At 44.7% G+C, this 17,223-nt stretch overlaps 1 protein-coding gene across 1 annotated transcript in view; it reads right to left on the reverse strand.

Annotated features, from left to right (window-relative positions):
• IQGAP1 (IQ motif containing GTPase activating protein 1) overlaps nucleotides 1-17,223 on the reverse strand; it is a 107,073-nt gene that overhangs the window by 18,817 nt on the left and 71,033 nt on the right. Inside the window, exons 16-28 of the mRNA XM_055556417.1 lie at nucleotides 13,459-13,549; nucleotides 12,988-13,155; nucleotides 11,851-11,993; nucleotides 8,684-8,854; nucleotides 7,576-7,659; nucleotides 7,398-7,469; nucleotides 7,232-7,301; nucleotides 6,632-6,840; nucleotides 5,403-5,558; nucleotides 5,003-5,166; nucleotides 3,575-3,799; nucleotides 751-891; nucleotides 575-659 (exon numbers count right to left, since the gene is read on the reverse strand). Of these exons, the coding sequence (XP_055412392.1) occupies nucleotides 575-659; nucleotides 751-891; nucleotides 3,575-3,799; nucleotides 5,003-5,166; nucleotides 5,403-5,558; nucleotides 6,632-6,840; nucleotides 7,232-7,301; nucleotides 7,398-7,469; nucleotides 7,576-7,659; nucleotides 8,684-8,854; nucleotides 11,851-11,993; nucleotides 12,988-13,155; nucleotides 13,459-13,549 (1,779 nt within the window). The remainder of the gene's footprint in view (nucleotides 1-574; nucleotides 660-750; nucleotides 892-3,574; nucleotides 3,800-5,002; nucleotides 5,167-5,402; nucleotides 5,559-6,631; nucleotides 6,841-7,231; nucleotides 7,302-7,397; nucleotides 7,470-7,575; nucleotides 7,660-8,683; nucleotides 8,855-11,850; nucleotides 11,994-12,987; nucleotides 13,156-13,458; nucleotides 13,550-17,223) is intronic.

Here is a 17,223-nt window from a genome sequence, read left to right on the forward strand (position 1 = left end):
AGCAAGTCTTCAGCAAAAAGACAGGACTCAAAGAAATGCTATCTCAAGACAGAAAAATCCATCTTCTCCACTTGGTTGATAGCCATGTGCCATTCAAACAACATAGGAACTATACAGGAACTAAAAGAGGTATCACTTACTGTTTACAATCACTTTCAAAACCTCAGGCTCAATGGCAAGCTACTGACAAAATCTATGCTAAGGTCCTTATTACTAAAGGTCTAAGGAGGGGAACAGCTACCCACTCCAGTATTCTGGCCTAGAGAATTCCATGGACTCTACAGTTCATGGGGTCGCAAAGAGTTGGACACGACTGAGAGACTTTCACCTTTACTTTTCATTTTCAAGGTCAGGTTTAGTCCTGGAGAAGGAAATGGCAACCCGCTCCAGTATTCTCGCCTGGAGAATCCCATGGACAGAGACCAGCAGGCCAGTCTATGGTTCTCATAGAGGCAGTCACAACTAAGCGACTAAAACAAACAAAATGAAGGTGGAAGGCCAGGCTTGGTCTGGGCACTTTTCCCTCCAAGGGCTATTATCGGAAGGGAAAGAATGTGCCAGCTTTTGGTCTTACCTTCAGCAGCTCATCCTCACCAGCATCAGGGAACTTCTCGTGTAAGGAGTCCTTCAGCACTTTGGCAATGAAGCGCATCCCGTAGCTGTGGGGTAGACAAAACTTGGTGAGAAGGACTGGGAGCTGGAGGCCACTAGTGCTGGGCTTTACCAGGGGCCACAGCGGGTGACACTCACGGGATTTTGTCCACAGAGCTGATGATGGCTGCCAGGAACTTGTCAGTCACAGCCCGCATGTTCCGGATGGAATTGTCTAGCCGCGTCCTGACTTCCTCATGAGATAGAGCCTGTTCTGGGGTCACGTCATAGGGCAGTTTGCTGGGAAAGCAAAAATTACCCCCAAGTATGTTAGACCATAACTTCATGGCAAATAGAAGGGGAAAAAGTAGAAGCAGTGACAGATTTTCCTTTCTTGGACAAAGGTCCATCTAGTCAACACTATGGTTCTTCCAGTAGTCATGTACGGATGTGAGAGCTGGATCACAAAGAAGGTTGAGTGCCAAAAAACTGATGCTTTCTAACTGTGGTGTTGGAGAAGACTCTTGAGAGTCCCTTGGACAGAGAGGGGATCCAACCAGTCCATCCTAAAGGAAATCAACCCTGAATATTCATTAGAAGGACTAATGCTGCGGTTCCAATACTTCAGCCATCTGATGCAAAGAGCCAATTCATGAAAAGACCCTGATGCTGGGAAAGATTGAGGGGAAGAGAATAAGGGGGCAACAGAGGATGAGAGTTGGATGGCATCACCGACTCAACGGACATGGGTCTGAGCAAGCTCCGGGAGACAGCGGAGGACAGGCGTGCTGCAGTCCACGGGGTTGCAGAGTCAGACACGACTTAGCAAATGAGCAACAGCAGCATGCTAGACCAACAGCCTGAGGCGAGGCTGTGTCTTTCATAAGCAGAATGACCCAGAGAGACCAGGTAACTTTGTTATGCTCACAGAGCTGGTCAACGGTGGGGCCGGAACTGGGGCTCAGCTTTTCAGCTGTGACTTTGGAGCCTAGATCTATGTGCCAGGCACTGTGATGGGCATTTGGGATCAAAGTGCTAGAGACATGATAGCTTCCCGAGTTCCTCAAGGTTTGTACATGTGGGAGAGACACACACGTAAGTATCTGTAAACACTTCGTGCAACAATAAGAAGCTGACCGGAAGTCTTACAATGCCACAGAGAAGAGGCTTCTACTCAGATTGGAGGAATCGAGAAGACATCCGTAAGGAAGGAACATATGAACTCAGAAAAATAGGAGGAAAAAAAAGTCTTCTAGGAAAGAAGATCAAACACAAGGAGGTAAGAGGAGGAGAGATGAGAACATTAAAATAAATAGAGGCCAGGTCATGGAAGGCCCTGTGTGTATTGCTAAGTCTGGACTTTCCCAGAAGCCAGGGAGAGACATTTAAGGGACAGGAGATCTGAATTTTGAAGATTACCCCCCCGAGAACCTCATGTATGATCTAACCCTGCTGCTGCTACTGCTGCTGCTAAGTCACTTCAGTCGTGTCCGACTCTGTGTGACCCCATAGACAGCAGCCCACCAGGCTCCCCTGTCCCTGGGATTCTCCAGGCAAGAACACTGGAGTGGGTTGCCATTTCCTTCTCCAATGCATGAGAGTGAAAAATGAAAGTGAAGTCGCTCAGTCATGTCCGACTCTTAACGACCCCATGGACTGTAGCCTACCAGGCTCCTCCATCCATGGGATTTTCCAGGCAAGAGCACTGGAGTGGGGTGCCATTGCCTTCTCCAATGCATGAGAGTGAAAAATGAAAGTGAAGTCGCTCAGTTGTGTCCGATTCTTAGCAACCCGATGGACTGTAGCCCACCAGGCTCCTCCATCCATGGGATTTTCCAGGCAAGAGTACTGGAGTGGGGTGCCATTGCCTTCTCCGATGATCTAACCCTACTCTACACCAAATGAGAAACCCACTGCAGACCATGCTGCTCACATCTCTAGCCCTCACCCAAGCTAGATAAAATCAGAAACATTTTGGCTCCCTGAGCTGTATTCCCCAGCATTTCCCATATTCTGGTGACAAATTCCTGCTCTGGATATATTAACGTAGGTGTTAAACTATGGCCCAGGCACAGAAGTCTCCTGGATTATGGTAATTTAGTTGGCCTAACTTGCAGTGTTCCAGGGCAGCTCATCATTCACCCACAGCATCTCCTGTTCCCTCTCACGGAACACAGAGATCGCACTCAGATCCAGGTGTCTCTTCCCACCTAACCCCATTTCTGCAATGCCCGTGTCCTTCCAGTCCTAGGCTTTCTGAGCTCCTTTCATCTGCCAGCATTTGGACAGGAAGACTCTGCACTCGGCAGGGCCCATCACATCCTCCAGCCTCTGCCACGTTAACGCTCACCCACTCAGAGAGGCTCTCACCAACCACTTCAAGTTAGCTCCCACTTGTATGTTTCATCACAGCTCCCTACAAAACTACAAAACTTCACACAAAACTCCTCTCAGCTTGCAACTTCATTTCGATGTACCTGTCTCATCTCTCCAAACTATGAACAGAGGGCAGGGAGTGTGTTGGTTTCAATCATTATTGTATGTCTCATCTGTTATTGTATTTTTTGTTTGTTTGTTTGTTTAATGTAGACCATTTTTTTAAGTCTTTAATTTGTTTCAATATTGCTTCTGTTTTATGTTTTGTTCTGGCTGAGAGGCATGTGGGATCTCAGCTCCCCTACAAGAGATTACCACACTCCACCCCACTTAGAAAGTGAAGTCTTAACCACTGAACCACTAGGGAAGTCCCCAGTATCGTATTGCTGTATGTGCATTTAACCCACTGTCTGGCACTTAGGAAGTACTCTATAAATATTTGCTAAATAAGTGAAGAAATTAACTTGCCAACTCAACTACTTAAAGAAGAGGTTTCTATGGAAAAACTATTTGATTACTAACTTTCAAATCAAAAAAATATTAACTGCTTAAAAAGAGAGAGAAAATACTAAGAGCATGAAAGAAACAGGGGCTGTGATGATCATACCTAGCCTCTCCTGTCTGGGACTCCATCTGGTTAACCCAAGACTTGTAAATATCCACGGGGTCAGTTTTGATGTTGAGGGTCTTGTCATCAATGATCTCCTTCACCACTGGAGCCAAGATCTGTCTGAGCGCATTCTGGCCCCGGGCGCCACGGTTGAAACTCACAACCATCTTAATAACTGTTGGATTTCCTGTCACAATCTCTTGAATCTGATCTACTTTCGACCTGTAAAACACAAGAAACGAGTTCAATTCAAACTAATCACGAATCTACCAACTTTCAGATCCTTCCTACTTAAAGACCCCATCTCCTTAAAAACAGAAGTAGCTGGAAAGAGGTGGGTACATGCTCTTTCTCTAGAAACTTTCCCAATTCTCATCTGAATACGGAACCTGCCTGCTGCTGCAAACTCTTATCATGGGAACATGATCGGGTCTCTTATTAGCTAAAGATGGGAAAGTTTCCTGTTTGGATCAGTTTTTTTTTAAATTCTATCTTAATACAGAATGTTTCTAAAGTTACTGGCAAATGTCTTATTCTATCATCTCCCCAGAAACAGCAACACTTTACATTAGTGTTTATATTAGTTCATTAGCATATTAGTTTTATATTGTGTATACATGATTAGTTTATATTGGTGTGTAGTACACATAGTATGAAAAAGTGAAAGTGAAACTGTAATGGCTCAGTCATGTCTAACTCTTGTGATCCCATGGTCTGTAGCCCAACAGGCTTCTCTGTCCATGGGATTTCCCAGGTAAGAATACTGGAGTGGGTTGCCATTCCTTTCTCCAGAGGATCTTCCCGACCCAGGGATCAAACCCAGGTCTCCCGCATTGCAGGCAGATTCTTTACCATCTGAGCCACCAGGGAAGACCAATTAATTACATGTATACCACATATATGTACACATATGTGTACATGTGTGTACACATATGTGTACACAAACACGTATGTGGTATACATGTAATTAATTTGTACTTTTAGTATAATTAGCTTGCATTAGTCTATAACATATATTGCTGTTGTGGTTTAGTCCCTAAGTTGTGTCCGACTCTTTGCGACCCTATTGACTGTAGCCCATCAGGCTCCTCTGTCTATGGGATTTCCCAGGTGAGAATACTGGAGCGGATTGCCATGTCCTTCTGCAGTTCTATCCTTGGATCAGAAAGATCCAAGGATAGAACCCACATCTCCTGCATTGGGAGGTGGGTTCTTTATCGCTGAGCCACCAAGGAAGTCCTATACTATATATTATGTTATATAAAAAACAGATGCTTCTTTAGAGTATTTCACACATATCACAGTGTGGAGAAAAGGCACAGACAGGCCTCAATCTCTAACTGGCAGCATCTGGCCTGAATCTCTAACTGGCAGCATCTGTGATGGAGTGGAGGGGTTCCCAGCCCTGCAGAAATCTGTCCCTACTTGATCTCCTCCTGCAGGGCTGTCTTGAAGAGCCGCAGGAGCAGGTACTCCTCACGCTGGTTGGAGGCATAGTTGTAGAGAGTGAAGATCACAGAGTCCATGAACTTGGTGGACTTGTTCTGGGGCATCTGAAAGATCAGCTTCGCCAGGTAGGTGGGGTTGGTCTGAAACATAAACCAAGGGATAAGTGATTTCCATGTAACGTGAAGGCTGGCACAAATATTCAAGACTTTTCAGCTTGAAGGATCAGGATGTACCTGAATAATAAAAGAAAAATAAGACAAGCCCTTTGCTCACCCATCAGTGGAAATCAGAAAGACTTTTACAGAGATCCATGGATAAGGTTTTCTTGAGAAAAAGTTAGCTAAATTTTACAGTACTGATTCCAGGAGCCACTCACCTGCAGTAAATAAAATAAGTGTTGATACGCTTCCAATTTCTCTCTCTTCTCCTTGCTCAAAGCCTTCAGACCTCCCTTCTGTTTATTTAGCATCATCATATCAGACAACTGTTCCTTATTTTTTTTGGTAAGTTTTTTACTGTGGGAAACCACATCCTGTAAACAAACACATACATACACAAATCAAAACGCTTTCAAAGATGCAAGTCTGGGCATTATGGACAGGTTTTTAGCACCTAAAAACTTTCCTGAAGGTCTACTGCACTGGCAGATCCCATTACATATTTTAGAATCACTTCCATCTGCTGTTGCTGTTTTAGTCACTCAGTTGTGTTTGACTCTTTGTGACCCCATGGACTGTAGCCCACCAGGCTCCTCTGTCCATGGGATTCTCCAGGCAAGAATACTGGACTGGGTTGACACACCCTCCTCCAGGGGATCTTCCGAACCCAGGGATCGAACTCCCATCTCCTGCTTGGCAGGCTGATTCTTTACCACTAAGACACCTGGTAAGCCCCTGGAATCACTACATTAAATCCTATTTTCAGTATCAATCAAATCTATTCCTACTCAAATCTACTTATAAAGAACCTAATCCTAAAAATGTCCATTGATTCAGGAAATCAGCTTCTAGGAGTCTATCTTACAAAGTCTTATATACAATAAAAGCTACATGTACACTGAAACATTAACTGCAGTACTATTCTGCAATAAAAAAGTTGAAAATGCCAAATAGTCTGGAAAAAGATGTGACTCAGACTACTTCCTGATCAATTATTACACTGCCATTAAAAATATTTGTGATGATATCATATAAAATGTATCTTATCCTCTATATTAAATAAAAATGTAGGATACAAAATGATTGTTAGAGTGGTGGAATTACAGGATGATTTTTATCTATGCTTTTCTATTTTTAAAAAATACTTATTTGGCTGCCCGGGTCTTAGCTGTGGCAAGCAGACTCGTGGTTGTGCCATGTGGGATCTACTTCCCTGACCCGGGATGGAACCCCGGCCCACTGCTCTGCAAGCACAGTCTTAGCCACTGGATGGATAAGACTTCTCTATTTAAAGCTATATGATCAAATAATTTCATTTCTTATATAACATAAAAGAAAACGTACAACATTCACTGAGAAGAAAGCCAGCCCTGCAAGGCATAAAGGGGGGAGGCAGAGCTATCAAGCAGGACAGTGCCCCAAGGCCCTGGCTGGCACTGGACCATACCTGCAGTGTAATTTTATTTTTCACCAGCAGTCCGATTTTGATATCCATGAGATTGAGGTCATTCTCCAGCTGCTGGTTAGAACGGATAAGAGTAATAACCTCTTCCCGCATCTTCATAAGATCGAGCTCCTCCTGAAAATCCTGGTCACTTTGGTCGAGCAGGTGGACGAATTTCCGGACCACAATCATAGGCGGATCCTCAGCGTTGACTGACAGAGAGAAAGCATGTGTCAGATGAGGAATGGCATTCAGAAGAAGTTCTGTGTCTTGGAAAGCATCAGCATTGTCTTATATTTTAAAAAGAAAACAAAAGCAGCTCTATTCACACGTAAGACATTCGTTTATTTTTGAGATGTGCAGAGACAACCACCAAGTGCAATCTTTCTGGTCATGCTATTGCTGTGTTGTTATGTGGAAGGCAGATACAGCAAGCAGTAAGACACCAAGCCATGGGTTAGCAAAGGAGCTTCAGTCACAAGCAGCACCCTGCCCCCCAAGCCTTGCCTGCAGGACAAGAAAAGAGATCCGTGGAGAATACCCAGAACCCGATGGCTCTCAGCCACTGCCTCAACTCTTCTCTGCTGAGCCACAGTTACTCACTGAGAGTCTTGTAGTCATCACGAGCTTTGTTTGCCCGGATAAAAGCCTGGATTTTGATAATGTCATTTATCTAAGGGACACAAAAGAAGAAATTCCTCAATTCATCTGTCCACTGCAAACACAGCAAAATCGATTCTATTGGTGCTTCTCTCCCAGGGGTACTCACATGATCTCGGAAATACTGCAGGCGTTCTCTATAGCGCTTTCTAGCTTGGTGCATCCTTGCCAGAGACTGGATCTGTGGAGAAGGAGAGGGGGGTCCCAGAAATGAGAAGAGCCCTTCATCTCCACACATGTCATGCTCGCGTGCCATGCTGATGAGAAACCCCGCCTGGGATACATACCTTTATAACTTCATCTTTGTGGGAGCGCAGGTAAGCCAAGCGGTCTTGGTATGCCTTCTTCTGCTTGTATCCTCTCCACTGAGACTGAAATCCAAATGTTACAGAATACGCGTCATTTCCCAAGGGTCAGAAGAAGTTAAAAAAATCTCCCCCAAGAGCAATTCGTGATACAGCTTTAAAAAGGACCACGCCCACCTGTGATGGGGGAAGGAGAGACTGGGCTGCACCTCCACCAGGAGAGCACCTGGCCAACTTCCACCTTCTGGAGGTGAGCACAGCGCTGGGCGCTTTTCAAAGGGCATCCACACAGATGCTGACACTGGCTCCTCACAACCAATCGGTGAGGAAGGTGAGATAAACATTAGCATCCGCACTTACAGAGGAGGACACAAACTCAGAGAAAAGGCTCGCCACCACCTGACGGTGCTGGAGTCGCAACTCCTAACCCAGAATTCTTTCCGAGCTTCCCTATCACTGAAGCAAAATCAGAGTTGCTTCTCTCCATATTCAAACCTCACGTAAAGGAACAGTCTTAGGAGATGGTGAGGTGCCGAGAAGAACTGCCACTGAGCTGGACAACTGTCACTGAATACCATTAAGCACATGCTGATTATGTGGCAGTAGAGAAAGGGATGGTCAGAAGGCAAAATCCTACTCAGACAGTCGATCATAGGCACTGACTGTTCATCACACCCAGACACTCGACTGTAGGCTCTGACTGTTCACCACACCCAGACACTTGACTGTAGACTCGGACTGTCCATCACACCCAGACACTCGACTGCAGGCTCTGACTATTCATCACACTCAGACACTCGACTGTAGGTGCTGTTCATCACACTCAGACACTCAACTGCAGGTGCTGACTGTTCACACTCCGACACTCAACTGCAGGTGCTGACTGTTCATCACACTCAGACACTCGACTGTAGGTGCTGTTCATCACACTCAGACACTCAACTGCAGGTGCTGACTGTTCACACTCAGACACTCAACTGCAGGTGCTGACTGTTCATCACACTCAGGCACTGGACTGTAGGCGCTGACTGTTCATCAGTCCTGCTCTGGAAGCCCCCTTGCTGTCTGCACAAAGGAGGCTCTGAAATACCTGAATGCAGGTGATGGCTGGGATCTGTTTCTTCAGGAAATTCATCCTGGATCGGAACTCCTGCCGGACTAAGTACCCCCGGCAGCAAGCCTGAAGCTTGGTGATCAAGCCTTCATTGGCCAGCCAAAGCTGTTCCCGGTTATACGCAGCAGTTACCCCAGAGATGGAACTCTGAAAACACATCAGTCACGTGAGAAGACATACACATATGGAGTTTTAACACGGTGTCATCTGCAGTGCACACACTAATGCTCACAGTTTGCCAAGGCTATAGTTGCGGTGTACAGGCTTAGTGACCTCACGGCATGTGGGATCTTCCTGGACCAGGGATCAAAACCATGCCTCCTGCATTGGCAGGTGGGTTCTTTACCACTGGGCCACCAGGGAAGCCCCTATACTAGACCTTTAGCCAAGAAACAGAATGAAGACTTCAGGTCTATTTTTCAAGGCCAAGATTTCCTCACATCCCCTGGTAAAGAGTAAAAAATGTGACCTTCTTTGACCTCGTATCATATCCTTTACTCACTCACCTACCTAATGCTGACCATCCCAGGAACTGTGCTTGCTGATCTGGGGTCATATTGACAAGAAGACAGAGAGACAGGTGCCACCAAGGCCTGGAGCACCTGGAACGCCACAGAGGAGGGCCCTGTGGGGGAGTGGACAGACTACAGATGGTCTGGAAAGCAGCCTAGTATGTTTGGACTGTTACTACCAGCTCTGGAGAACCAGCAAACCTTCAAAGAGGAATAAAACCATCAGATGTGTTTTTAGAAAAGCAGCATGGTTAGTTGAGTAGCTGGTAGATTAGCGTGAGCGGGTGAATTAGAATCCTGGTAGCATATGATCCAAGTGAGAGCAGCCCTGGATCACCCTGGGTGAGGGCAGGAGTGCTGAGAATGGTTACTGAGAAAACCTGCAAACCACCTGATAGCCATAGTCCCTTCTTGCCTTTGATGTTAGAGCCATCCCCCACCCCGGGCCACAATGTGTACAGTTAAAAGACTACATGAGGACCTCCCTGGTAGTCCCATGGTTAGGATTCTGTGCTTCCACTGCAGGGGGATGGGTTTGGTCCCTGGTCAGGGAATTAAGATCCCACATGACATGCAGTGCAGCCAAAAAAAAAAAAAAAAAAACACCCAAATAAACAGAAACAAAAAGACTATATGACCTAGGGACAGTCCATGGGATGCAAGCAGAGCAGCTTGGTAAGATCTTTGGAAAGGAAAGCTCTTTAAGCGAGACAGACAGCTGGCAACAGCCCTGTCTGCTCTCCTCCCCGTCTTCCTACTTCCTGCCTGCCTTCCTTCTGGAGGACAAGGTGACCTTGAGAATGGCAGAGCAGGAAGACAGAAGAACCCTGGGACAGACCTCATTGTGGAGCCACCACACCTGCCCTGGATGCTCAATTCCAGAATTACTTTATGTGAGGAAAAAAAAATACACCATTATGAACTATTCCAGCCCTGATGTTCCTGTCAAACTGTGCTGAGGTGTCTGCTGGACTTCTAGACTGCAGATGCAAAGGCACACCTGGTGGTGAGGAGGTGGCAGGTGGCGAGTCTGAAGGAACAAGACTGTGCTTTGCAAGCACACAGGCGAAAGCTGGGGCTACCGGCTTGAATGAGATGATCGAGGAAGACTATAGAGGAAGAGAAGGGGGCTGATGGAACCCAGATATAACACAAGTGGAGTCAGAGGAAATGAAAGGAGAGAGAGGTTAAGAAGGGACACTCAGAAGTAGAACCAGAAGAGAACAGCACTGGAGAAGCCGAAAGAGTCGAGGGTTTAAGGAAGCGAACACACTGAGAGGTCGCCTATGATAAGAGCACAGCTCCTCGCTGAACTTGGCAATTAAAAGGCCACTGATGCATTCTAAAGCAGGAGTTTTACTAAAGTAAGAGCTGGATAGCCATGAGCTAAGACATGAATGGTAATGGAAAATGAATTCATGAAGGACAGACTAACTTAAAGGTATTTAGTAAGAACAGAGTATGAACTTACAGGCAAGACTGAATCAGGAGAGCTCTAGAGGATTAAAATTTTTGTCTTTTTTTTTTTCAAAGACAAGGGAGACACGATTATGTATGTAGGTGGTATTTAAAACTATATCCTTGAACCAGCAGCACCAGTATCACTTGGGAGCTGGTCAGAAATGTAGAATTTCAGGCCTCATGTCAGACCCACAGAGTCAGTCTTCACGTCACCAGGATCCCCAGGTGATTCACACACACACGTTAAGTTCTGCAGAGCACTGATCTATGTTACACAGAGGAGGTGTCTCTTGATATGGGTGTGCCTGGACAGCCAGAATTTTGACAGATGTAGATGGCAGGGGAGGGACATCTCATGTTAGCAGGGACTTTGTTTTGTTTATGATTACACCTCTAATGCGCAGAAGAATATCTGGTACATGTAGGAGGACAGGAGGTGTTCAAAAAGTATCAAATGAATGAAGAAATTCTAAAAAGAATGAACAGCATCAGCAAAGACACAGGGGATGGTAAAGATGTGCTTTGAAAGCTGCGATAAAAAAATGCTAACTTTATGTGAAAGTGCAGGCTATATTCTAATACAGTAAAGTTTGGAGTTTGTAGGACAGTCAGAAAAGAGATTAAGTATGTAAATTGGGAAAGATTAAGAGTAGTTGTATTTAATGAGGTGTCAGAACAACTTTTCATTTTTCTTTTTTGCTGGACTATCGAAGTTTTCTTAAAAAAAAAAGCACACAATTTATCTGATCTAATTCTATAATCCAGATGTTCTACTAATTTAGATCTGAGGGACTCATACTAGAAAAAAATTATTCCAAATTAGTTATATAGCCTTAATTTTATTTTTTTTTAATTTATTATTTATTTTTAAACCTTTTTATTTTATATTGGACTATAGCCAATTAACAATGTTGTGACAGCTTCTGGTGAACAGCAGAGTGACTCAGCCATATATATACATGTATCCATTCTCCCCAAACTCCCCTCCCATCCAGGCTGCCATATCACATTGAGCAGAGTTCCCTGTGCTGCACAGCAGGATCTTTTCTGTAGCCTTACTTTTAGTCTTAGGGCTACTGACCACACACCCTTGTTCTTCCTAAGTAGTATAACCTCTAAACTATAGGTACTGTCTCTCAGCGTCTTCTTTTGTGAAGAAATGTGACCTACCTGGATCTCCTCCCGAGAAAGTTGCATGGAATTCTGCACAAAGTCTGAGGGTTCATCCCATCCTCCCTCTTGGGTCTCCAGGTTGTGGTAATAATGATATCCACCTTTCACCCAGTGCTTCACCCACTTGCTGTTGTTATCTCCTGACATGAAACAAAGGAAAGATCAGAGCAACTCAGAGCCACACTCCCCACAGCCACATGTCTAATCCTACAGGATCACTCTGATCAGGCTGAACAACCTAAATGAAGACCATTCCCAAAACCTGCCCCTTGGGTCTGTGAGAGTAAACAGGGATCCTGCTGCTGCTGCTGCTGCTAAGTCGCTTCAGTCGTGTCCGTCTCTGTGCGACCCCAGAGACGGCAGCCCACCAGGTTCCCTCGTCCCTGGGATTCTCCAGGCAAGAATACTGGAGTGGGTTGCCATTTCCTTCTCCAATGCATGAAAGTGAAAAGTGAAAGTGAAGTCACTCAGTTGTGTCCGACTCTTAGTGACCTCATGGACTGCAGCCTACCAGGCTCCTCCGTCCATGGGATTTTCCAGGCAAGAGTACTGCAGTGGGGTGCCATTGCCTTCTCCCAACAGGGATCCTAAATGCCTTTTAAATTATGGCTCTGTAACGTCTCATTTAGCTCATTCATGTCCACACTATAAAAAGAAAATCCCTATGAAGTCCACATGGGCAAACTGACCTCGTCTACCTCTGTCCCTTTCAAAGCCTACAGCGGAGTAAGACCATGTGTGTCAGAAAACTATTCTCAAAAAAGACTTGCAACCATTCAGTCTCTCTAGTTCATTTTCAAAAAAAAAGGGGGGGAAGCATAAAATGGGATCAAGTATCTTATCTTTATTCCCCCGTTTCTGCAGATGAACTACTTTTAAGTATCTTACAGGCTTAGGTAATCAGAACTATATCCTATGAAAGAAACATTTTCAGAAAATTGACCTTTTTAACATTAGCTGTACTCAAGGGGAAGAAAGAGTTACTTTTAAACACAAGAATATTATCTCCTTGTGCAGTAAGCCCTGTACTATATACAGTGTCTTTCCCTATAGCTTGGCCCTTTCCTCTTCCTCTGTTCCATGACATTTCTAAGCTCTTACTTACTGACACAGACTGATTTACCCGTAACTCACCTGCTGCCAGTTTTTTCTTCTTGGCTTCAGCAAGGTCACTCTGGTAAGTTTCACCACATTCGGGGATGACGCCATACAAGCCGACGTCGGGGGAACGAAGGGCACTGAGTGTTTTGCCAACATCACCTTTCTCCACTGCTTCATTGATTGCAAAGATTCCTAAGGCAACTACCCCAGGAGAGAACTGTTACTGAAATAGTTTAGAAAGCATCTAGATTTGCTTACTAGTATACTGTTCCCCCAACAACTATCTTTTTTTTTTTAAATTTTGGCCACACCACTGGGCCAGTGGGATGGTTCCCCGTTCAGGGATAGAGCCTGGGCCTCCGCGGTGAAAGTGCCAAATCCTAACCACTAGGCAATCAGAGAATCCCCAGCCCTTTATCTTAGTCAAGCTGAGTACTGAGCTATGGAACACCTTGCCACTCCCCACTTTCCATCAGAACAGAAATAAAACAAACCGATACATACACCTCTGTGCTTCTTGGGTGTCTTTGTTGGACTGCCAGATTCCACCTTGAATTTCATCCAACCATAACACAGCTGACTCATCCTGGGTTTCCTATAAACCATTAAGAGCAAAACAGTATTAGAGGCATGAAATCAGGGTACATGCCATGATGGTGGCTTCTGACACTCAATGAGAAACAGAGGAAGAGGTTTCAAGTATACAAGACGTGGAATAATCAACTGGAAGAAGCCAGCATCAAAAACTGGTAAAAGGGTTACACGAGAAATACCTCAAATGTAAGTGACGGATATAGGAAGATGAATTCCAGTCATTCAGGAGGATGAGAGCACAGGAAGGGGCAAAAGGTCCAAACTGGGAAGAGACCCAGGGACTTAAACACTGACAAGGACCACGGCATGCATATGAATACACAGTACATTTTTTTAAAAAGCCTTCTTTGCCAGCAATATTCAGAGGGAGTAAATATTCTCTATGTATTTTTTGGGCTTCCCTGGTGGCTTAGTGATAAAGAATCCTCCTGCCGATTCAGGAAACACAGGTTCGATCCCTGATCTGGGAATATCCCCTGGAGAAGGAAATGGCACCCCACTCCAGTATTCTTGCCTAGGAAATCCCATGGACAGAGGAGCCCGGTGGGCTACAGTCCATGTGGTTGCAAAGAGTCAGACATGACTTACCAACTAAACAGCAACAACAATACATTCTCTATGACCACTATTTTTATGACTATCAAGACTATCGCAAAGTTAGGAGTCACTATGGAGAATTTAAGCTTATCATCAGCTTATATTCTAAAACTCAGAAGTTAAATCAGTTGTTGCAAACTTAAGAGACACATCTTCACACAGAAACATAATAAATGGTGATTAGTTTACTCAGCGTGGCCAAAAAGAGTTTCTCCAGCCCACAGTGTAGTTTGAGTTGAATACTAGGGACAAGGGTGAGACAGAAATAGAGTCTTTTTCTCCTTTTAGGCAAGGCACCTAGGGTTTCACAGTGACCAGGCTGGGAGAGTTGTGTTTGAGACAACCTTGGCAGACCTACCAAGAGTAACTACTCCTGAGGCTTGAGCTAATAGCAGCTGGGATAAATAGTAGCTCAAAAAATCCTTTGAGACTGCTTGATATAAATATAATTTGCCAAAGCACCAAGGAGACGGTTGGGGTCAGTTACTTTAACTGTGTTGTCAGATGAAGCAGGGTCTTGGCTTTGGGAAAAAATGGGAAGTTTCACTGTCTTCAGCACACCCAGTAGTTGAAGAAACTACAAAATCTTAGAGGAGGCTCGGCTTTCCTCCTGTGTTATTGGGGAGAGACACAATATTTCACTCAGCCAAGCCAAGAAGTCACAAATCCCCACAGTTTACAAAGTGCCTTGGTGACAGGGTGAGGCCAAAGGAAGCCACCTGAAATCCAAAGTAAAGATTTCGCTCAAATGCAGAGTTTTAGAAAGAAAGACCACTTTAAATTATGTTAAGTGCTGGGCTTACAATCACAGGCACTGTCCCAATGTAAGAAGCTCACAGTCTCAGTAAAGGAAAAGAGGACTCCAATAAACAGAACACAAGAGCAAGTTGCCTAACAGCTGCAGAACTCAGCCGTTCTCTACCACTGGTCAGTTTCTGTTACTCAAAATAGAAAATGGCCACACACAACTCTCAAGAGTCCTGTGAATAAATACTGGCAATGCTAAGTAATAGTTTCAATATGAGATAATATACTGAGTCAGTGACAACTTATACTGAGAAGTCATGAGCTAGACTGCTGAAGGTATAGCCTCTGAGAGAAGTGGCGTAAACATCCTTGCACCCTAAAAATGGGTGCTTCCAAAGAATCAGGTCATTTGGAGTTTCAGTTTTAGGCTAATCATACATGAGCTATCTTTGCACAGAATCTCCTGTAAGCAAAGCTGGGAGATTTGGCTCAGCCTTCCTTGCATCTGGAGAAAGGTGCAGCTTATCAAGAATTCTGACTATCCAGGGGATTTCCCTGCTGGTCCAGGGGCTAAGATTCCATGCTCCCAATGCAGGGGGCCTAGGTTCAATCAGCTCCTGGTCAGGGAACTAAATCTCACATGCTGCAACTAAGATCAAAGACGAAGATCGAAGGTCCCCTGTGCCGCAGCAAAGACCTGGTGCAGCTGAATAAATAAATAAGTATTAAGAAAAAGAAATTTTGACCATCCAGAGTTCTGTCATCTTTGTTCCATGCAGAGTAAAGCAGGAGGAATAAAACAAGCATTTTCATACATACACACATTTCATACATTCCTAAGAAACAAGTGACAGAGCTGTGGTGTGAAAGGAAAAAAAAAAGACTGGATCCGTGTCTCAGGTGGGTCAGGGGGAAATGAGATCGAAACATCCTTCCTCTGACTGAAGGAGGCAAGACAGATGACATACACCATCATCCCAGTGTAAGGCAAGAAGGGGACCTCACTGCTCCAATTAGATCAAATCAGATGACACAACTCAACATCCTCCTGTGAGAGTTTGCTCTAAGGATTAATTTAAACCCCTCTAGAGAGTTAAAAACCTGATGAGATATTGTGGAGGATATTAAGATGAAACAGATTTAATGTGAAAATGCCATATAAAATATACCGAAATAACATCCCCTGACATCTCTGACTACACTGTGAAGCACACTGCATTTTAGAAGAGGTAAGAGGTAAAGAGCCAGGGACCAGAAATAAGAATCCAAGGAGTGGGCGGTGATTGGAGGTAAAAGAGGTGGAGAAGCCACAAGATACAGGGAAAGGAAAGGGAAGACAGACAAAAGAAAGAACAGTTACCATACGTATGTATGTATATGGAAAGCACACAGACATTTGCAAAGGGTACTGTGAAAGTGAAAGTCGCTCGGTTGTGTCCGACTCTGCAACACCATGGACTGTGGCCTGCCAGGCTTCTCTGTCCATGGAATTCTCCAGGCAAAACTACTGGAGTGGGTAGAGTCCCTTCTCCAGGAGATCTTTCCAACCCAGGGATTGAACCCAGGTCTCCCACATTGCAGGTGAATTCTTTACTGTCTGAGCCTCCAGGGAAGCCCAAGAATACTGGAGTGGGTAGCCTATCCCTTCTCCAGCAGATCTTCCTGATCCGGATTTCTCACCAGATGAGCTACCAGGGAAGCCCACAAAGGGCACTTCTCACCCCTTAAAACCTCCTTAAAAGTCTCTCGTTTTATGCAGCATGGATGCACGTGTCATGATTTCTAAAATATTCATAAATGTGTAGACACATACATGTGTAATATAAATGTAATATCTTAATCTTAGCACTCATCACGTACATTAAACATGCTATATATACATATAGATATACATTAACACATCATACATACCATATACACATGAAACACACATACATGAATCTATAAAACATTTATTAACACAATTGCTGACCAATCAACATGGAGCCTTGATGGTTTAGGTATCGATCTTCTAGTTGCTCACAGTAAACGCTCAGGGAAAGAGCTAGAACTGGGGGCGCCACACACTTGGGAGGTTTGGGACAGGAGCAGTGTCCCAAACAAAAGTATCCAATATTCCTACAACTGGTCCAGCAGTGTCAGTGCACACCTGCTGGTTTTTAGCTACATGCATGTATGCATGCCTGTGTACACACAGACTGTGGGGCAGGTGAGGAGAAGCAAGACTTAAACATTATTCATATTTCCAATTATGAGTTCCTTGAGAACCCCTAATGACACTGAGGCAGGGCCCTGTGGGGTTCCTGGGCACAAGGTCTTTCTGTCTCCCAT

Source organism: Bubalus kerabau, chromosome 19 (assembly GCF_029407905.1).
Source record: "Bubalus kerabau isolate K-KA32 ecotype Philippines breed swamp buffalo chromosome 19, PCC_UOA_SB_1v2, whole genome shotgun sequence".
In the NCBI taxonomy this organism is placed as follows: domain Eukaryota; kingdom Metazoa; phylum Chordata; class Mammalia; order Artiodactyla; family Bovidae; genus Bubalus; species Bubalus kerabau.